Source organism: Medicago sativa, chromosome 5 (genome assembly GCF_051527215.1).
Source record: "Medicago sativa cultivar Bolivia chromosome 5, Bolivia_mono, whole genome shotgun sequence".
NCBI classification, from domain to species: domain Eukaryota; kingdom Viridiplantae; phylum Streptophyta; class Magnoliopsida; order Fabales; family Fabaceae; genus Medicago; species Medicago sativa.
The window spans coordinates 11793432-11815891 of NC_140753.1; the positions used below are offsets into that span (position 1 = coordinate 11793432).

The following is a 22460-nucleotide window of genomic DNA, read 5'->3' on the forward strand; positions in this document are numbered from 1 at the left end:
AAGAGTTTATGTGTAAATTGTTTCTACAATTGATGAACGAATAGAGATAAACAAACAGAGCATAAACTAAAAACAACTAATAAAATGAAGTTATCTTGAGGAGTTTGTGAAAATAAGCTGAAAGCTGTTTATAATCATATCAGAAAATTATTTTTGTAAGATTTTTTAAACACTTACATAATGTTCTGCACAAGATAACCTCAAATAAGATTATCCAAATGTTTTCTAATCTTTTTCCATCATGCAGCTTTGAGACATAACATAGGAACAAGTGGCCAGATAGATAACTAGGAAAACTACTTGATATGATAGTTTATTGAGTGATAACATCAGACTCCTAAGAACCATGGTGTACTATTTAAAGAAATAAATTAATCAAACGGTTCAAAGGCCACATTAAATCTTCCGTGTGCTTCATCAAAGCCCACTTATATCAACATATTTAAAGACAAAAATCACAGCAATCCTCCCCTAGGCTATTTGGTTTTGATGTTGCATTGCAGGTTGTCAATAAGGTTCTCAGTGCTACGTTGTATAGTTTGATGCAGACTCGAACCATTTTCGCGGAAAACTTTATAATCTCACTTCATTACATAGTTGCAGTGTTTTTCCCATAAAATGTGGTTTAGTCAATGCCGCAAGAGGTAAATTACGATGACTATATCAAGAAATTGCGACGACAAACTGTTTATGCAGCAAGGTTGTACTTTTACACGCTGCATGCAACAGCTTCTCTCTCCAGATTATTGTAAAATGAACTCAATTTAGTAATAGCAAGTGCTTCGCCGAAGAGTGATGCCCTTGTAGATCTTGTTATCTGAACTTCAACATAATCGCCAACCACAGGATTTCGCTTTGTATTAACATCTTCCCTGTCTGAGATTGGCAGATTGACAAATATTACCCGATGGCCCTTGTCACTCTTGCCAATTAGTTCAGTATCTGGAGCTCTTTTATTGGGTCCTTCAACTAATACAAGCTGTGTAGTTCCAACCTGTTCGTCGTAACACTTTCCTGTGCTCTCACGGAAAGTCTCAATAAGTTCAGTTAGCCTCCTCTGCTTAGTTTCCTCAGGAACATCATCGACATAGTTTCTGTGGGCATGTGTTTTCTCCCTCATGCTATAAGCAAACATGTATGCCATATCATAACCGACTTCTTTTACTAGAGTCAATGTGTCAGAATGATCCTCCTCCGTTTCTCCACAAAAACCTGTTAGAATTGCAATTTGCAAAAAATTATAAGACTGCAATCAGAGGCTAACTGCTTATACAGTAAAATACTCGTCTGTGAAATAAAACAATAAGGTAGAAGATATAGCTAAATTATCAATGAGCTGATATACTTCAGTACTTACAAAATAAGCATGCTGGATCATACGTCATTGACATATCAATATCAGTATGCTACTCAATAATACACACACACACAAAAAAAAAAAAAAAAAAAACTTGATGTTGAGAATCACTAATGAAGAATTTCCAACCCTTTCCCAGACCTCTTTCAACCACAAAAGAAACTCTATGATTTTGTTGGGGAAAATTATTGAAAAAGATCTTAATAAATTCAGGAGTGCAAAATTTACACATGTAGAAGATGTAAGCAGATGGTCCTTGGAAATGTTAAACAACCAAGATTTTCACTACTAGGTAGAGTTGGACACATGGACAGGTCAATACCATAAAGTCTAGAGTCCTGACATGCATTAGGCCCAAAAATAGACCATTTACCTCAAAACTTCTCTCAATAGTTTGGCCTATTTCTTTGGTCTCCGTCTACCAATTGGACTATCCCTCGTCTAGCCTACTCATTTTACCGGTGCTTCCACAAGTATTCTGCATACACGTTCAAACTTCAAACCATCTACAACAAGTATCTACTATCTTCTTTACCATAGGGACTACTCTAATTCACTCACTACTGATTATATTTCTTATCTTATCATGTCTTATGATGTTCCATTTATTGGCATCTCACACAAAATTACAATGATAATAAATGACTGATGCAATTTACAAGGGAGAGAAACTAAGCTAACACTACTTCCTGAGAATATTGAGCTCGTTCTACTTGCTATTCAAATACAATGGATCTAAACTACTAGGGGAGTGAAAATTTAAATAGGTCTAGGAAAATGGAACATAAATGAGGTCTTATTTCCCACACTCCTCCTCAAGTGTATTCCCCACTCCGAGCTTGGACAATGAGTACTATTCTTTCAAAAACTCAACTGCTCGATCCTTTGGTGAGAATGTCCAAAAGTTATCCTTGTAAAACCATGTACAGAGTACAAATAAAACCGTGAGTCGAGTTTTCCTTCGGTATAACATCTGTCCACTTCAATGTGTTTTTTTGGATCATGTTAAACATGATTATGAGAAAATGGTGATTGCTGGCCTGCTATCACAATAGAACTTCATAGATTTATCTCATTTAATCTTCAAAAATAATTTTGAGCCAAAGTAGTTCATGTATGATGTATACCTTGTGTCATGGCTCGGAACTCAACTTCAGCACTAGAGGGAACTATAGTCAACATTAGGTATTGCAAAATTATGTGAGAATACCAATAAATGAACTTCTCTAGGACTGTGCACAAATTGACTAAGGATGCGTTTGTTTGGGATTTTTTTCAAAACAAAAAATCACTTTTATCAAAGTGCTTATTTAAGATTTTAGAAAATCATTCTGTTAAAAAAAATCATTTTTAACCTTAAAATGAAAAATCGTTCATAGTAGCTTTTCCAAAATCTATTTTTTTCTAAAACCAAGGAACTTTAGTGTAAGACATTCAGATTTAAAAAAAAAAAAATTAAAAATCTCAACTTTTTTTTTAAAACAAAATCATTTATTTTAAATCCAAAACAAACGCACCCTAACCAAACTTACAACCAACCGTTGATACATCTCCTTATCCACTGCTGAACCTTCATCTACATTACCCGTTTTAAGGCTCAAACCTATGGCCCTAAGTGTGAACTTATGGGTTTACAAGCTGCCTTACTTGTTTCCTTGAGCAAATTTGTGATTTATTTTGTTGAGATATGAAAATACCTCTCTTGGGGTGATCCACTTCAATTCTCAGAAAATACTTTAGCCTCCAAAGTGTTTTTATCTCAACTTCATTTGCTAGACATTGACTCAAGAGTTGTTGCTCCTTCCAATCATTTCGAGTCAAAATAATACCATCCACTACACTAATAATGTCGTCATTCCTCCTGAAGTTGAGTGTTTTAAGAACAATGTATGATATCCTTGACTTTATTTGTATCCTAAGGTTGTCATAACCTTAGTGAACCTTCCAAACCATGCTCTTGGTGATTGTTTCAGCCTATCTAATGCCCTTTTTAATCTACAAACAGTATTGGCAACAACACTTTAACAATATCTTGGCAGCATGTTAATTCCCTCCTCTAGTTCCCCATGTAGAAACTTGTTCTTCACACCAAATTAAAACCAACCATAATTGGCAGCAAGAGATAATGATACTCAAATTGCATTCATTTTAATGCAACTGGGACGTCTCTAAATAATCGATGCCATAGGTTGTGTGAAACCTTTGGCTTACTTTGTACCGCTCAAACGACCCGTCAGCTTTATACTTTATCATCTACACCCATTTGCAACCAACATATTTTTTTCCTTCAGGTAAAGTAATTATCCCCCATGTTTTATTCTTCTCCAATGCCTCCAACTCTATACCCATGACCTGTTTCTACCTAAGATACTACCTCAAAAACATTACTGGGAACGAAGTTTAGGTATAGGTTACAAGAAAATTTTGTGGGTTGATGTCTTCATGAGAAATTTTCAACTGAGGTAGTTTGAGAGGGGTATAGTTGCTGAATGATACACTTTCTGGTTTCTTTTCTGATGACAATTGGAGGTCAATGTCATCTCCAACAGTTTGAGAAGAGGTGCCCACTTCAGATTTACGCTGAAGTAGAAAAATCTAAGTAACCCGAATACAGCCATCTAAAAGGGTTATACAAGCCACTGAGCCCCAGAGACATTCAGAATCGAAGATGGACCCCAAACATTAGTATGGTATGAACAACATAAAAAAGAAATATGCATCTTTTATCACTTAATGTCTTTTGCAATGTCACATACATCAGAATGAAAACTTTCAATATTAAACCCAGAAATAATAATAGAAAGAAGCATAACTGTGGTGCCTCCAAAAGAATGATTTCCTAATTGAGACTGGAAAAACATAGTTTTTAATATACAAGAGAGTACACATTGTCTGACGCAAATTAGTGAGAATTTCAGTGTGGTTGACAACTTTGGTTCCACACAATAATAAAGGTCATTCCCTTCTCTAACTAAAATGTCCAACTTTCTAAACTCTAAACCTCCTGCCCCTCCAATCTTTGTCTCGAAATTCACAATAATCACTAAAAAATCATGGTGCATGGTAAATCCTTTGTAAGCTTTTGTATAAAAACAAGGTAGGTAACGTGTTTTGGAACTTGAAGGACATTTTTCAAGGTTATGGAAAGATGAATCTAAATACCCCCAATTAAGTTCAAACAAAGTCTGACAGCACAAGGTGCCAGCCAGGTGATTTAATACAACTGTTTGTCAAAGCAGATCGTTCTAGATTAGGAGCTCTGATGCCAAGCAAGAAGACCATTGTTCTGATTGTGCTTGAGTTGCTTAGCACCCAACAATACGCTTGCTTAATTTATATACATGGAAATTACAATGATAGTAAATAACAAATTTACAAGGATGCAAGTACTACTTCCTAAGATACATTGAACATGTTCTACTTGCTATACAATGAATCTAAACTACTTGGGGAGTGGACTATTAAATAGCTCTAAGAAAGTGAAACATTAATAAGGTTTTATTTCCAACATATAACATTCTCATCTCTGTGTCAAGAGGGAAAAGGAATCCATTTGTTTAGTTCTGCTGAAGAAGATGGGAGGGGTGGAGGAGGGAAATAATCTTTACTCTCAATTGGTTTATAAGGAGAAGGGAGAAAGAAAAATAATAATCCAATATCCCTTATAGAAGGTGGAGTAAAAGGGAGCTACAAAACCATTAATGATATGACTTGAATTAACCAGAAGTTCTAGATTTGAGATTTGCATGACAAAGAAATAATGTCGGAGAGGTGAAGCAGCTTTAGTAATATAGTTGTTAGAATAACAAGTATAAGAACATTTTATATATTTTCTATTAAAAAAACAATTTTAAGGACAGTTTGGTCAACATAGTCTACAATTTGTATGTCATTTTCTCTCTTCAAATTCCCGCCATAGTGGAGACTGGAGAGGAGTGGTGGGAAGAGATTTTTGCATCCTCATTCTCCCTCCCTACCCCCCAACCAAACACCGAGTAAATGTTTAACTTCATCGCTTATCAATTGAAAATAAGGTGCTCCGATTGCAGAAAGTCAAATTAATCAATAGTGAAGAAAATAAAAGAAAAACAAGGAGAAAGATACTTAAAAAACATACCACAAATGAAATCACTGCTTAGGGCCACATCTGGAATAATACTTCGAATTTTTTGCACAAGACTCAAGTAAGCCTCTCGAGTATATCCTCGCCTCATTCTCTCAAGCATTTTGCTACTTCCTGATTGTGCAGGTAAATGTATCAATTTGCATATATTATGTCTTTCCCGCATAATATAAAGCAGTTCATCTGGATAATCTTTAGGGTGTGGAGACGTGAATCTGAAACGCATCTCGGGAAATTCTAATGAGAGTCGATCCAACAGATCAGAAAACCTTAAGCCTGTGGTTCTGACCTTTGATATGCTGGAAAATCCTTCACTAAGTTTCCAGTTGGACCCTGCTTCAGCCTCTTTTCCAACCACAGATGCATCATTGTAGCTGTTCACATTCTGGCCAAGAAGGGTTACTTCTTTCACACCCTCTTTCCAAAGCTCTCCCACCTCTCTCACTATTGAATCCACAGGTCGCGATCGCTCTCTGCCTCTAGTGAAAGGTACAATACAAAACGAACACATATTGTTGCATCCCCTCATCACCGAAACAAAAGCACTAATTGAATTCTGGGAGATCCGAACTGGATTAATATCAGCATAAGTCTCCTCAAGCGAAAGAAGAGTGTTAATTCCTTTCTGACCATACTCAACCTCTTCCAGTAATCGTGGCAAATCCCTATAAGCATCAGGCCCACATACAACATCAACCATTTTGTCTGAATCGAGTATCTTTTCCTTTAACCTCTCAGCCATACATCCCAAAACAACTACTTTCGGAGGACGTAGGGATTGTGACCTTCCAGTAGCGACATTAGCCTTCCAATTCCTTTTAAGAAACCAAAAGTAATTAAGCCTCTGCCACACTTTCATTTCTGCATTATCTCTTATGGCACAAGTGTTGATGAATATTATCTCTGCATTCTCAGGAACAGTCACAATTTCATTATAGCCTGCATTTTTCATTATAGACAGGACAATCTCCATATCATTAACGTTCATTTGACATCCATAGGTCTCATGATATATTCGACCAGTTGAAGGAGCTTCAGTATCCGCCACAAGGCTACAAACAAAAATAAATGAATGAGACTCTTATCAAATAAACAACTAAATATACAACATAAGCTCTTATCATATAAGCTTATATTATATAAGTGCTTATGTATAAACCATTTCTACAATAAAAGATAAATAAATTCAAACTTTTTTTAATGTAAATATAAGGTTTGTCATAAGCTATCTTGAGGAGCTTGGCATATAAAAATAACTTATGGACATATCATAAGTTGTTTTCGTAAGCTCTACTAAGGCTCTGTCTAACAATGTCATTCTGTGAGCTTATGGCTTATAAGCTCCAACAACAACAACAACCAAGCCTTATCCCACTAAGTGGGGTCGGCTACATGGATCAAATGACGCCAGTGTTCTATCATAAACCAAATTTGTATCCAACTCATTGACCTCTAAATCCCTTCTAATGGTTTTCCTAGGTCTTCCTCTACCTCTTCTAACTTGACTCTCCTCCATTTGATCTACTCTTCTTACGACGGCATCTACGGGTCTTCTTTATGGCTTATAAGCTCAAATGATAAAAAAAAGACTCGTTTGATAACCTTTTTTTCATGAGCTTATAGCTTATTTTGATAGGCTAATTGAATTAGCTTAAGCTTATCATTTTTCCTCTCAATTTTACCACTGGCATTTTACTTACAAAAAATTAAACATTAATTAAATTAAACGTATTTTTGTCATGTCATTTCATATTTATAGGTTAGTCCAACCGCTAATTATACCAAACACTGCAAATTCAATCAACTAGCTTATCCACTTTAAGCTAGCTTATAAGATATTCGCTATATGCTCATCCACTATAAGCTAGCTTATTAGCTATCCACTATTGTATGTCAAGTAAAGCCTAAACAGTGTCACAAGTGTTCAGTCACTAGATAAGCTCAAATAAGTCAATTGAAACAGACCCTAAATAATGACTAATGAGTGAAAATACTTCAAATTTTCATTAGTAATCAAACCAAGTAAAATTTGCAACTTTGCATTAATGAAACATGCAAGAATTGGTAAGAGAACAATAAAGATAGAATTTTTATGAAGTGGGTTATTAGAGTATCTTAAGCAATGAACAATGATAGATTAAAAGAAGAGATTTTTGAGATAAAAACTTACTGGGGCTGTTGAAATTGGGAAGCGGTGAGAGAAGCTTGAGCGATGAAGTGGCGAAGGGAAGGGTTTTCAGGTTTGTTGGAAAGCGATGAGAAGGTTCTGGAAACGTTGATGAGAGGGCGTGAAGATGAGGATGGTTTGTGAGGAGGGAAAAAAGCATAGTGTTTATTGTGTTTGAAGAATCTGAGACAAGATGGAGAATGAAGTTTAAGGCGTTGAGCAGTGTGAGGTTGGTTGATGATAGAGGACAAAGCTGAAGCCATATCCTTAAACTTTGAATGAATGAATGAATGAATTGAAACACAAATTCACATGATGATGATGTTGTTACTGTTATCGGGCTGGATAGGGCACGTGCGGTGCATCTAGTCTAGGGGTCGTGGCTAAAGAACTCAAATATGGTGATTACCCTCCAAGTCATTGGATTGCTCAAAAGTCCTTCAGATTTAGGCTTTTATTTTCCTGTCTGCCCCATTTGTGAAATTTTAATACCAATATGCCCCACGTGAAAAGAAAAAAAACACCAAAATGCCCTAGTTATGATCAAGTAGTATGAGTATGCCATTTCATTTGGCAGACTTGTGGCCATGAGTATGCCATATCAAATGGCGGACTCGTGAAACATTTTTTTATTTTTATTTTTCGTTTTTTCTTTTTGTTTTGGCTGTTTTATATTATTTATTTATTTTATCAATTTTAATTAACATAAAAACATAAATTAAAAATATGGAAAAAAAAGTCTAATAAAATGCTTAGTAAAATATTACAACAATAATATTCTATTAATTAACATTAAAACATAACATAAAATGCATAAAAATATAAAATTTAAAAATTATTATGACAAATAAAAAAATACAAATGTCCGTCAGTGCCACATCCCCTACGTCTAATGTCACGAACAGGATATCGTGGTTCTTCCGGTTGTATGTTGTCGATAAATGATTGCATAGAAGAACTGCCTCCTTGAAGCATTCCATTAAATGACTGCAAAAAATCCTCTTTCAACTTCAATACTGTTTTGACGCCATACTTCACGTAGAAAATCGTCCATGTAGCGTTTAATGATGGACTGGAAAAATTAAAATTATGCGTCAGTGTGAAGTTATTATGTGGTTGGGTTTGTTGTGTAAACCGAAGGTCAAAATGCTCTTGGGGCGTTCGGTTTGCATAGAAGGTTTGCGGGGTTTGGTTTGTGGCGGACATATTTAGGACTTCAAAATTTTTTGGTGTATCATCTGGTGATTCAGGTTGTTGTGAACGTGGGTCCCTTAAATGTATGTTGCTGGAAAGATATTTTGTATACGATTTAAACCAAAGTCTATACTCCCTCGTTGGTTTAACTTCATCTGCATAACGCTCACCATGCAACACATAGCCACGAAAAAATTGTCCTCTTAAGAGACAAAATTAGTTATTTTTGTGTAATTGGTATTTTACATTGTGCTATCTTTTAATGTAATAAATATTATTGTTGTTATATTTTATTATGAAGTTTATTAGTCTATTTTCAAAATATTTTTAATTTAAGTTTTTAGGTTTTAATAATTAAAATTGAAAAAAAATTCTACAAAACCACAACAAAAAAAAAGAAAAAAAAAGCCTTCACGAGCCCACCATTTCAATTGGCAAACTCGTTGCCACATCACCTTCGAGTGCGCCATATGATTTGGCATACTCATGCTTCAAAAACTCAACTAGGGTATATTGGTATTTAAGTTCTAAAGTAGGGCAGATTGGTAATAAAAACTCACACGTAGGGCAGACACGTGAAAAAGCCTCATATTTATCCGATCGTGACTTTGATTCACACAAAATTTATTGGGAAGTAACTCACAATCGGATTATTTGAGAAGTTGAGCAATCTGATGAGCTTGTTACGAAATTACCTTCAAGTATATATTAATTGTGACACACTATGTTGATTTTTCGAAAAAATAAATAAAAATAAATGAGAGGGTCCATTTTATTCCACATCATAGTCGATTGGAGTTGTCAAATGGGTAGGTTTAACTTTTTTTGAACAAGCAAAAATGAGATATATTAACACGGACACCGTAATTGTTACAGCACAAGGTGTGCCAAAACAATCACGAAAATATCAAGGTCCAAACAAAATTTCAACCAAATTAGTCAATACCCAAACATGAAAGCGGGCTCGACCACCAATTCTGAGTACCAAAACTAAAAACAACATTACGAGCTTTTAACCACCACAAAGAAGATGATTTAACTTTATCTAGCATTTGTGGCAAAGAGCTTTGTCTATTTCTAAAGATCATGTCATTCCGTTCATTCCACAACACCGAAACACAAAGCAGCCAAATCAAGTGGAAAAAAGAACGTCGGCCTCTCGAACAACCAGCATAATTAATAAATTGCAAAAAATGATCTGAAATTGATTGAGAGTCGACCCCTACCACTCCGAACCATGCCCGCACCAATGGCCACAATGCACTAAAAATTGGACAAGACAAGAACAAATGATTGACATCTTCAACGTTCCCGCATCCAGATACACACAACCGCGCCTCCAAAGGTAAAATGCCACGGTTTGCCAAATTATGTTTTGTAGGTAACCGATCCCTCAAAAGTCGCCAAGCAAGGATAGAGACTTTGATAGGAACCTATTTATGCCAAATTAACTCCATATTTTGATGTAACTGGGGCTGCTCTTGTGATGTCAGCATGTCATAGACTCCACGTACGGTGTAACCACCATCCTGATTTGGTAACCACAACCATCCATCTGTCATTGATTCCTGCAAGAAAACTGTAAGTAATAAAGCCCTACACTCTTCTACCAACTCTTCCTCCCAAGCCAACAACCGCCTATAGGTTTAACTTAGTAAACCATAATACATAAACGGGTCATATCGTTTGCCCATTTGCTAATCAAGCTTGACAAAAAGTTTAGGGCTTAACTTGTTAAAATTATAAATAAATAAAAGCTTGGATTTAGTTTACTAAATTCATTTTTTTTACCTTATAAACATACCAATATCCTAAAGTTGTTCAATGTAAGCATAAATTAATAGGAGATTGTTCTGCCTTATAATTAAGTACCTACGCGAGCGGGGTTGGACAAAGTGCAAGCAAAAATGTCAATTTGAGTAGTGCAAACATTGGTGATAATCAAATACCTTGAAACCCTAAGGGTTCCTCTACAAGGTTCGTCAACGAAGTGTGAGTCCAAGCCTAAGATTAGGCTCAAAGGTGTAGTCAATAAACAACATGTGAATATTTCGTCAACGAAGTGTGAGTCCAAGCCTAAGATTAGGCTCAAAGGTGTAGTCAATAAACAACATGTGAATATTCATGTACAATCTGTTGATGGTCCTCAAGGACGCAAAGGCCAGATTAGCAGAAAATACTTATCGGTTCAAGCACACAAGGTGCCCTTGTTTTTTCAAGGTAAGAAGGGATAGAGAAAATGTCTTGAGCCAGTGTTCGAATACCAGACACTTTGGCCCTGAAATAACCGACGATATATTCCCAAGAAAAGCTCGAACGACTTAGAAAAAAATGTGAGGCTCGTTTATAAAAAGTTTGTGACTCGTGTTGATTTCATCTGGTAAGAGAATGAGTGTTGGAAAGATAATGTTTATAACATTCATCATGCCTAAAAATCAAAGGGTGGTTGATTTGAGCTTATTTGAAACATGATAGATTTAATGAGATCTTATACAGGAGAGGATCTTAAGGATCATTGTCTTAGAGTAACTGAAAAGCACAATACAATTATATTATGCACTTGGATATTGTAACACCACATGGTATTTATTTATATTAAAATAAATTAAAGTGTAAATTGACGTATCTTAGTCGATGAAAATGATCAACGAAGGGTTAAACATCTTAAAATTGACTAAGAGATATATGAATGAAGGTGATAGATGTGCTTCTTTCGTCACATATAAGTGATCTCTATTGACTGTATGCAATATTCACTTAACATACTTTGATTAACATGATATACAATTAATGACTATTTTAAAATTTTGATACGTTAATCACTTACTTGAATTGTGATTACTTATTGTCAAAAAAATAAAATAAATTGTGATTACTTGTAGGGTAGTGTTAACTTGTGCCCTTAGGGCACATGTTAAGAAACCTAAAAGAAGAAACTTTCTCTAAAATTTTGTGCATTTAAATGATTAAAAAGTTAAATATTAAATGCAATGCACAAATTTCAATAAATTTTTTCTATATTTAAATCATTAACTTGTGCCTTGAGGGCACAAGTTAACATTTCCCTTACTTGTAAAGATGAAAAATATTATTACCTCTAAAAAAAGAGAAATGATATTTGAACATCCATTTTTTAACAACTTTTGTGACAACCCTCTCTCTCATACTCTCATTGTACTTTTATTCCCTCTCTTCCTTTTTCTCTCTCTATTGTTATTGTCCAATAAAAAGAGAGGAAAAATGTTGTCACTAAAAGTTGTTGGAAATTGAATGTCAAAATATCATTCCTCCTAAAAAAAAATAGATACGTGCTCTGGCAATGTTCTATGTTTGACGTATCCATTTGCGTGCATGTGCTTCATAGTGATTAATCGATTATCACTTGTATTGATCCAAATCACGTTCTTCTAACAATTTTCCTTTTTCTATTTTGCTACCAATTAACTGATATAAAGCTTCCAAACTCGTAGCAAAATCAAGCTCAAAGGAAGAAGAAGAAGAAGAAGAAGAAGAAGAAGAAGATGATGAATCGGAATAGCAGAAACACACTTCGCTTCCTTACACGTTTCCATCATCACCAACACAACCCATCTTCTCAATTCACTTCAAAAACACTTTTTGATGAAAATTGCCAACAATTAAAGCGCAATGTTGTTCCTAAGGAGAATCAAGCTTTCAACTTTTTCAACCCACTAATAAATTTCGTCAAAAATAAGCAACTGGGTCATGGAATTTCTTGCGGAATTCATCAAAAATGCTATTATGGTTCAATGGGTGGTGTTGTTCAAAGAAGCCCCAGATTCTCAGAGTTGAATGATGATGATGTTAGATACTTTGAGGAGATTTTGGGGAAGAAAAATGTTATACAGGACGAAGATAAGCTTAGTGTTGCAAATATTGATTGGATGCATAAATACAAAGGTTCAAGCAAACTCATTCTACAACCATGCAACACTGATCAGGTTCTTTTATTTACTTGCTTTTGTTTGTTTACTTTTCTTTTCTTTTGAATATGTTGATAAAATAAGCAATTACCGTTTAGAACAGTGATTCAATTAAGGACCTGTTTGGACAGACAGAGTTTATTTACTGGCATAAGCACTTATCTGACTGTTTGAGAGAGCTTGTGAAAATAGTTTATGACACGTCCATAAGCTGTTTACAGTTTATTTTCAAAAGCTTTATAGGAGAGGTTATGCAAACAACTTACTAGTTCGATTTATTTTATCATTCGCTCCAAAATTACTTATATGTAAGCACTTACTGATATATGATAATCATGTATGCTATAAGCACTTAATTATGCTATATATTCAAACAGAGCTTAAGGCCTGTTTGGATTGGCTTATTTGAACTTATCTTCCAGCATAAGCACTTGAGAGACCGTTTGGAAGAGATCATGGAAACAGCTTATGATATGTCCATAAGTTGTTTACAGGTTATTTTCATAAGCTCTCCAGGATAGCATAGCTTATGAAAACAGTTTATAGTTTATATGAAAACAGTTTGACTTTGTTTAACCTTTTGTTATAGAAATAATTCATACACAACCATTTAAATGATAAGTGTTTATGCTATACGGTTAATTAAGTTGTTTATTCAAACATGGCCTAAGTATTTGAAAAGCGGCTTTCTTCTGTGTTTTATTTGTTTTATTTTTCCGATTTTGCAGGTTTCCCAGATTCTTAAATACTGTAACTCCAGATGCTTGGCTGTTGTTCCTCAAGGTGGAAACACTGGTCTTGTAGGTGGAAGTGTACCTGTCTTTGATGAAGTATACCCTTTAATTCTTTCTCTTGCAACACAAGAAACTCAATATTTACATTAAATGAAACATGTTACACTCTTTCGGTCTATCCTATTGTACACTAACAGCTTTCATATTATCTATTGCTGCAGGTGATTGTTAGTCTTAGTTCAATGAATAATATAATTTCTTTTGACAAGGTAGACCATTTACTTCTTGAAAGGCAAAAAATTTATGCTTTATGAACCTCCTTTTTAAGCATGTTCTTGGATTTTGGATTAGCTTATATTGTGCTAAGAAATAGAGCATATGGCTGAGAGGTTATTTCTGTGTAAACTCAAGCAATACTATGCAGACCACAATTCACGAGTATCCCTATGCAACTCACACACCTCACCTTAACACAACATTTTGTTGTTGTTGTATGAGCAAACATTTGATTCTACAAGCTACCTTGTAATACCAATTTGCATCAATTCTGTATTATTCATTTGAACGGAATTTGTTGGAATTATGTAAATTACATAATTCTAATAGAATTGAAGTCAATGTGAAACATGATAATGAAAGATTTTTATTAGTTCTGAAAGATTCGCCAATGGCTTTTTAGGTTAGTGGAATATTGGTATGTGAAGCTGGGTGCATATTGGAAAATATAATGTCATTCCTGGACAATGAAGGGTAATCTTTTTTCACTTTCTAAAACCATTTTTTTTTTTTTGTAATTTTCATATAACAGTTTCATAATTAGATGATTTTTTTGGGCGGTCTTAGATTGCCTACTTAGCAAAGAAGAATTTTTTTTTAAGAAACTTTGCAAAGAAGAATTTATGATGCTTAAGTCTTAAAAGCTATAGATGATTGGTTCTCCTTACTTTGCTCATTTGAGTTATACTCAAAACCTTGATGTATGCTTTGTGTATTTAAGTTGTGTAAACTTTTCATTCAGATTTATTATGCCACTAGACTTAGGTGCGAAAGGGAGCTGCCAGATTGGTGGAAATGTTTCAACTAACGCCGGTGGTTTGCGTCTTGTTCGTTATGGATCTCTTCATGGAAATGTACTTGGTGAGAAAATACTTTTATCCCGTAAAACTTAGGTAGACTGTTACTTGTTTTTACTTCTTCTTTTTGACAGTTTTTTTTCTCTCTCCATATAATCTGAATTTAAACTTCCAAAATCAATATACCAAAGTTGGATAATTGTATTGATATAGGCTTTTCTAGACTTTAGCTAGTTGTAAGGTGTAATCACCTTAGTGACATCTTTGATCCACTTCTTTTCTGTTTCTACTAAATATATTCTGAAGAAAACTTTTAATTATATGGCAGGTGTTGAAGCTGTTCTAGCAAATGGCACTGTACTTGACATGCTTAAGACATTGCGCAAAGATAACACTGGCTATGATTTGAAACATCTATTTATAGGTATGTAGTTAACAATAATGACAATCTGGAAACTAATGGGTAATGTTATCGTAACTCAACTTTACAACGATGTAGGAAGTGAAGGTTCCTTGGGAATTGTAACCAAGGTTTCAATACTTACCCCACCAAAGTTATCTTCAGTTAATGTTGCTCTTCTTGCTTGCAAAGATTATAGCTGCTGCCAGGTACGATAAGTGTTCTAATTTTGAAATTTATTTTGCTTTGTGAATTTCTGAAACTGATCGTTGTTTTATTATAGTTGATGTTCTGACTGATTTTGCACTTTTATGGGGCACCTTAATTTAGTGCTGGTTAAGATTTTGCTAATTTTATGCCAAGGGATTGGGAAGCACTATATGTTTTCATCTTTCTTTGCAGTTTATGTTTTCCTTCAATGTCAATATGGACCGTTGTCTTCGAAATTCATTGTAATGTTTTTTATCACCTTACTAGGTGTAGACACATAGAAAAGTATGTAGATGAAGGACCGTGAACCTGAATATAAAAGGACACACAAACCGCACAATATTTTTTAAGCAGTTTAAGCAGTAGACACATTTGCTTTGCACTGTTATAAAAGTAAAAGTTATCTGAAAATTTGTATGGTCATCGTTTTCTTCTTTAGTGTAGTCTCATACAGTTTATAGTCAATTTTCATGAAAAGTTTATGCCAATATAGTTGCCCCTTTTTTTTCTTCTTAGAATGATACAGGCATAAATCTTATCATGTTACTTTTGTTTCTGTACTGCTTATCAGAAACTGCTACAGGATGCAAAAAGGAAGCTTGGGGAGATTTTATCTGCATTTGAATTTTTAGATGGCCAGTCAATGGATTTGGTAATCTCTATTGATGCTTTGTGGTGAAGTTAGCATGTGTCTGCTAATTGCTACGTATAAAACTGTCTTGAATCTTGATGTATAAACATCTAGTAAAACTTCTTTTTTCCACATATGCATGTAATTAAATCAACAAAATCACATTACAATTTTCTACATCCCAAATATTTGATAGCAACAAAAGGTAAAACGTGCATACTAAAAACCAAAAGCATATAAAGAATTTTTGGCCAATGCTTTGATATAGGCATAGTAACATGTCTGTGGAGTTGAGTTTGATCTACGGTTTCAAAAAGGGCTTTACAGAGAGTTTTTCTTTGTTTAAGGGTTTGAAAAGCGTGCATCACTTTAGAATCCTTACAAACGTAATGTGAATTACCAAGTTATATCTGATCATTACAATAACATATGTCGGTTTTACTCCACTCTTAACATTAAATTAATTATATTATTTGATAAAAGAAGAATCTTTAGAATTGAAACAAATTACTCCTGTAAAATTATAACTCTTACTACTGAGAAAATGATCACAACTTTCTAAATATATTTTCTTTTCCCCCCGGTCGGATCATAGTCATGCTGATCTGATTATTGGATATCTAACAGGTTACCAATCACCTGGAAGGTGCTCGGAATCCATTTGCTACTTCACAACATAACTTTTATGTTTTGATTGAGACAACCGGCAGTGATGAATCTTCGGACAAGTAAAGTCCTTGCCATTTTATGCTGATTGATTTATTTATTTTAGTAGAATAAATACTTCCCCTGTTCTGAATTTTCTTAATCAAATATCACCATCTAAATTGTAATTTGGAAATCCTTAGCAGAGGTTAGTGTAATTTACCATGTCAATGGATTTTATGATTGGGTAGAATAATGTTTTGCCGGGTTTGATCAGTAATAACAGATAATAGGAGGGTTGTTTTATATATCTTACCCTCCATAATTTCAACTTAGAACACCCCAAATTTAACTAAATGAAAAGTTCTATGCTATGGACCTTAATGTCAACTGTGATCATGTAATTAAGGTTCTTTATATTTGATATATCTCCAGACAAAAGCTTGAAGCATTTCTACTTGGTTCCATGGAAAATGAATTGATAGCTGATGGTGTTCTTGCGCAAGACATAAACCAAGCATCAACTTTTTGGCGTCTACGTGAGGTTGTCATTTTTCATCCTCTTCTTTTCCGGCAAATATTTTATGCTCTTCAAAATCAATAATACATCCCTGCCATGCCTAACTGTTGACATTAGTGGTTTCATTTATCTGACATGGTTTTTCAATTCTTTTAGTCTGTACTTTTGTCATTTATACTTCATTTTTAGAATCAACATGCTTGACCAATCAAGGTCAGTTATAGACCTTTTGTCTGGAATTTTGTATATCGATGTCCCCTCCCTTAAAGTGCTTGTGCTGTAGAAGCTATATTCATTTACTTATTTTCATAAGGAATTTAAAGAGTAACCTTTTCCGTCAAAATTGTTTATTTCAAGAATGGTTTTTTCATTGGTAAATAAAATTTAAGTTTGATATAAAAAACTTCATTGTTTTTCTCTGAAAAATACCATCCAGATTTTGGCTATATCAGTTCTTATTGAATAATTTCAGGGTATTTCAGAGGCATTGATGAAAGCAGGAGCTGTTTACAAGTATGATGTATCGATACCTGTTGAAAATCTATACAATCTTGTTGAAGAAATGCGCTCTAGACTAGGTAGAAACCCTATGAATGTTATTAGTTATATCACATTGGTGCATATTAGAACATCAACATTATTACAATTTTGTTATTGTGACTTTTTGTTTGATTATTGCAGGTGATGCGGCTAATGTAATTGGATATGGTCACCTTGGAGATGGTAATTTGCATTTAAACGTTTCTGTTCCTCAGTACGATGAAAAGGTAGCTCAAACAAACTGAAAGAACATTTGTTATGAAATTATTATTTTTCATTTTATATAAGATTAACAGCATTAAAAATTTGCAGATTTTATCACAAATTGAGCCTTTTGTATATGAATGGACGTCTAAGAAACGTGGAAGTATTAGCGCGGAGCATGGTGTGGGCCTAATGAAAGCTAACGAGATTTTCTACAGCCAGTCGCATGAAACTGTATGTATATTATTGGCTCAAATTGCAGTTAGTTCTCCATTTGAGAATGTAAACTTGTGAGTTGAATGTCTGAACTTGTATCAAATTTGACAGGTGCAAATGATGGCTTCAATCAAGAATTTGATGGATCCAAACCACATACTCAACCCATATAAAGTTCTTCCTCACTCTATCACTTCATAATCTTGATCAGGAAACATACCTTAACAGACATGTGATTGATGGCAATAATTTAGCATCATACATTATTGTAATTTATAAATAATTTTGTACTAAATTGGTTTCAACATTTTATAATGACTTTCTATTTTCAGGCAAAGACCTTTTGCTTATATTTACTAAAACAAGAAGTTGAAAACTATTAGACGTTTTGTGCAAAACTTTTCCACATTTACATTCACATCCTTAAGGTTGTACATGGATTAAGTTGGTCCGATTTTGGCCAAATCCGTAAACCAGACCATGTAAATATGCAAAAGGTCCTCGCAATTAGAGGTCACTTTGATTTTAGTCTTTGTAAAAAAAATCATTCAATTTGACCGCGTAATTTTAAAACTCTTTTAAATTGGTCTCTCGTTTTTTTTTTTTTTTGCTGAAGTGGACATAAAATGATGACGTATCTTGTGTGACTAGACTTAACTTTTGTTAACTCATTAAAACACAACACTAATCACCTATTTAACAATTTTTTAAGTGATTAACACATGACAAGATCACATGTTTAATTACGTATGTACATGTTAATCATAAAATTCATAATTTACAATGAAATTTATATATAAACTACCAATAGCTGAATTTTGGATTAGAATTCAAGTCACAACTGTTGTAATCGGAATGTAAATAATTTTTTTTGTTTATTGTGTTAGTAGCACATATGCATAATAAACAAAAACACGAGCAAATAAATTTTTTGAAAAAAAAAATAGTAATATTAAATGAGAAATGTTAACGAGTGCCCCGGACACTCTTTAAGGGTCTTAAATAATAACTTTTTATAAAAAAAATATGTATTCAATGCATGGGAAATTAAACTATTTGACTTTTTTAAAGAATAATTTCCTAATTTAGTATGCTTAAATACAAAATTAATTATTCCTACCAAAAGAGGAAGTTGGTTGCCCATATCGGGTGCCTTTGTTCGTTTTTGACCCTTGTGCACTTTGAATATTTATTTATTAATTTTCATTTTCAGGTATTTTTCATTCTTTTTCAAATCTACATCATTCAATCTCTTCTCTTTTGCTTCCAATCCAAGCAACTAGAATTTAAACATTTGTTGATGAACGAAAATCGCCCCTTTTTACGCTTTTAACAATTTTGTTCTTTCATATCACTTCTTCTATCTGTTGGAATTTAAAGGAACGTTGCCACCGGCCTATTCTCTCATCAATCTGATTCAAAGCACCGCAAATGACGAGAGCATAGAGGGAAAGCCTCATGTGACAACCAATTCGTTTCTTGCTGAGAAGCAAGAAGTAGAAAGTGAGTTTTACTCAATGTTGTAATTTTGTTTTACTAATCCTTGGCCTGTTATGATTTAGATTTTGACTTTAGAGCCATGAGAAGATACAATACTTATAGCTTTGCTGTTTTGTGAAAATGCAAGCTCTTAAATGTGTGTTAATGTATGCACATAAGTTGATTATGTTTATCTTGCTATTGGTGTCAGACTTGGAAAAATTATTAGTCTTCTGTAAAATTATAACTCTTACCGCTGAGAAAATGATCAGAACTTTGTAATTTTATTCAATGGAGACCAAGGATTTATCTCCCTATAGTAGTGCCTGTGCCTCCCTCATGTATAAGAAATAAGGAAACTCAATAGCAGACAGGAAATACCTTTGCTTATATTCTCAAAACCAGAAGCATAACAATAAGGTGAAGAATCCATTTAATTAAATACAATCAATGATACTGATTCTCACAACAACAAAAAACTGATTTAAGTCCATTTTCAATACTATTTTCAGTATGGTAAAACTTGGTATTTGTGTGGATTGAGAGTCAATTTAAGTCCATTTTCAAATATAAAATCATAATAAACCGAGTATCTTCTGCGCGCAACTGTAAAGTTTAATATTTCAAGTTAGATAAGACTATAATGAGTGACAAAGTTCAACCTTAAAAATTTTAACATTGCATTTTTTTAGATTAAATTTAAACTCAGAACCTTTGATTAAGTTAAAATAAACTTGAATCATCTCATCCAAGTTCTATTGGTTGGTTGGCTCAAACACAGTGGCATGTGGATAAGTGAGTTTGATCATGAACTACAAAAACATAAGAACAGTCTTTTCCACTCAACTCAAGATTGGTGTAAAACAGATAAAAGATTTAAGGGTATAAACACAGTAAGTGTAAATCTGTTTTACACCTATATTTAATGAATGTTTACTGTTCTGTCACATCACCTTACGTTTTTTAATTGTATTTTAGAGTTGATTATACGACACTCATATTACTACTATTGCACTAGCAATGGTTCTATTATTATTACTTATTTTAGGAGTAGTTCTACTATTCTTAGCAAATATAAAAGTCGTTTATTGTTGAAAAATGTGGAGGTTTTAATTTCTACTCGCAATTGGCTACATGATTTAGTTTTTATTTTTCTACACAGATTGACGAAATGAAAATTGTTAAAGGTTTAAAAAGAGTGACATATCTCATATGACAAGCGAGTTTTGTAAGGATGAATTATATCTAATATTAAAACTTTAATATGGTATCGGAGTTCGATTGAGTCACCCATCATTTATATATATGCGTGCCAAACCCAACAGTGTTAGGCGGCGTGATGGAGTGTATTAAGAAAAACCTAAGTCACAGATGAAAACATAAGTCACACATGCAAAAGACATGACTTTTGATAAGAGTTTATAAAGAGTGATATCATTCACCTTATGAACCAGTTTTGTAATGATGAGTTAAACTTAATATAAAAATTTGATATGATATCAAAACCTTCTCCATGATCATTAGTACCACTCCTATGATATTTCTACTATCGAACCACCCAACATTTATATTCACACACCAAACTCAATATTGCTAGGTATGAGAGGAGTGTTAACGAAGAGAAAACCCCCGAAAGTATGACGCCACATGTTATGATGATAACATGAGCTTCACATGCTCATCATATCATATTGTTGTTAATTATTGATTGATTGACACATAACTAACAATATCATGTTTGATTTGGTAGTTGGCATTTGTAGATATATAAGTTTATGTTGGCGCCAAAAATAACATATACGACTTACAAAGTTACAATTTTGTTGAAACATGGTTGTTGTACTTGTTTCATTAATATTGTTTTTAATTTCATAATAACACATGAATGAAGAAAAAAATTGATAAATCAACTCGCCGGTCTGCCAAAGACTATAGGAGTTTCAACTCACCTAACTGAATTAACTTGCTTTACCTCACCATATTTTAGACGGTTTAATCGAGAGACGGACCAAAATGGAACGGACCGTTAGCTTTATTTGTTGGTACCAACGGACCACGTAGCCCTATTCTAAGCCAACTTATTGTGTTTGCTTCTCATTGCAAAACCAACCACTATCTCGTCGTTCTGATTCTCATCATGTTAATTTAGTTTAATAACCTTAAAATTGTTCTTCGATTAAGGACCATTGATACCTTTTTTTTTGGTGATAGAAACATTGATACTTTGCTTTTGATTATATAATTGACATAATATATTCGGTGGAAAACCTACGGCGCCGTTTGTCATATCATTCCTCTTTATCCCTAGACACAAGTTCTAAAATTAAATTCGTATATCTCCACTTAGAAATTTGCTCATATTTTCCTTGAGATAAGCTTCTGAGCAGCTTTTATGTCTCTTCTAAAATATTAAAATAAGAAGTTGAATTACAGGAATGTAAGGAGTTTTGTATACATTTTAACTTTTTTTTTTGACTTCATTCATAGTTTTTGTAATGTAGAGATCTGCAACAAAAGAAGGAAAACATAACTTAAGATGTTTGGCACACTACATAAAATCACTTATGATTAATTAAACCATTGTCCTCAAGTGGTTAATAAGTTTCTCTAAATGACAAATCATTTAAAAGAATTCGATTTCAATTTTTAAATGGAATAATTGTTGGACAAACTTTACTTACCTGTCACCGAACTCCAAATTACTAGGACTCTTTTCCTTTGTAAATCAAAGGCTTAACACCCAAAAAAAAGTTGTGTATGACTTATTAAGTGAAATTATTATCATTATTTATAGATAATAAAAGTTGGCATCCTTAAATAAAATATTATAAAAATTACTAAAAATATAAAAGAAAGTCAAAATTATTACAGAAAATATAAATTTAATAGAGCTTAGGTGAAAATTAGCTTTACATTATTATTATTATTATTATTATTATTATTCTATTATTATTATTATTATTATTATTATTATTATTCGTAGATGAAGTGAAAATTAACATTTAAAACTCACACAACTACGG

At 33.5% G+C, this 22460-nt stretch overlaps 2 protein-coding genes across 2 annotated transcripts; one reads left to right on the forward strand and one right to left on the reverse strand.

The window, feature by feature from the left end:
* Positions 1-280: 280 nt before the first annotated feature.
* Positions 281-7951, reverse strand: LOC146920058 (Methylthiotransferase). Its single transcript, XM_085713448.1, has 3 exons — positions 7651-7951; positions 5475-6532; positions 281-1212 (listed from the first exon to the last, which is right to left on the reverse strand). The coding sequence occupies exons 1-3, from the start codon at positions 7908-7910 to the stop codon at positions 710-712; spliced, it is 1821 nt and encodes a 606-aa protein (XP_085569574.1). The 5' UTR covers positions 7911-7951; the 3' UTR covers positions 281-709.
* Positions 7952-12231: 4280 nt separating this feature from the next.
* D2HGDH (FAD-linked oxidases family protein) lies at positions 12232-18295 on the forward strand. Its single transcript, XM_085713449.1, has 14 exons — positions 12232-12803; positions 13514-13615; positions 13741-13788; positions 14199-14269; positions 14538-14656; positions 14921-15016; positions 15092-15201; positions 15774-15854; positions 16461-16561; positions 16914-17022; positions 17471-17576; positions 17680-17765; positions 17851-17976; positions 18070-18295. Exons 1-14 carry the CDS (start codon positions 12363-12365, stop codon positions 18157-18159), a joined length of 1686 nt encoding a protein of 561 aa, XP_085569575.1. The 5' UTR covers positions 12232-12362; the 3' UTR covers positions 18160-18295.
* Positions 18296-22460: the final 4165 nt, after the last annotated feature.

What these genes read in the sequence shown, in the direction of transcription:
- D2HGDH (XM_085713449.1), top strand. Translation starts at nt 12,363, where the DNA reads ATGATGAATCGGAATAGCAGAAACACACTTCGCTTCCTTACACGTTTC. An exon ending in ATATAATTTCTTTTGACAAG is followed by an intron (nt 13,789 to 14,198) that starts GTAGACCATTTA and finishes ATGGCTTTTTAG; the next exon opens with GTTAGTGGAATATTGGTATG. An exon ending in TTCCTCAGTACGATGAAAAG is followed by an intron (nt 17,766 to 17,850) that starts GTAGCTCAAACA and finishes AAAAATTTGCAG; the next exon opens with ATTTTATCACAAATTGAGCC.
- LOC146920058 (XM_085713448.1), bottom strand. Translation starts at nt 7,910, where the DNA reads ATGGCTTCAGCTTTGTCCTCTATCATCAACCAACCTCACACTGCTCAA. An exon ending in TCCCAATTTCAACAGCCCCA is followed by an intron (nt 6,533 to 7,650) that starts GTAAGTTTTTAT and finishes TTTTGTTTGTAG; the next exon opens with CCTTGTGGCGGATACTGAAG. An exon ending in AAGCAGTGATTTCATTTGTG is followed by an intron (nt 1,213 to 5,474) that starts GTATGTTTTTTA and finishes CAATTCTAACAG; the next exon opens with GTTTTTGTGGAGAAACGGAG.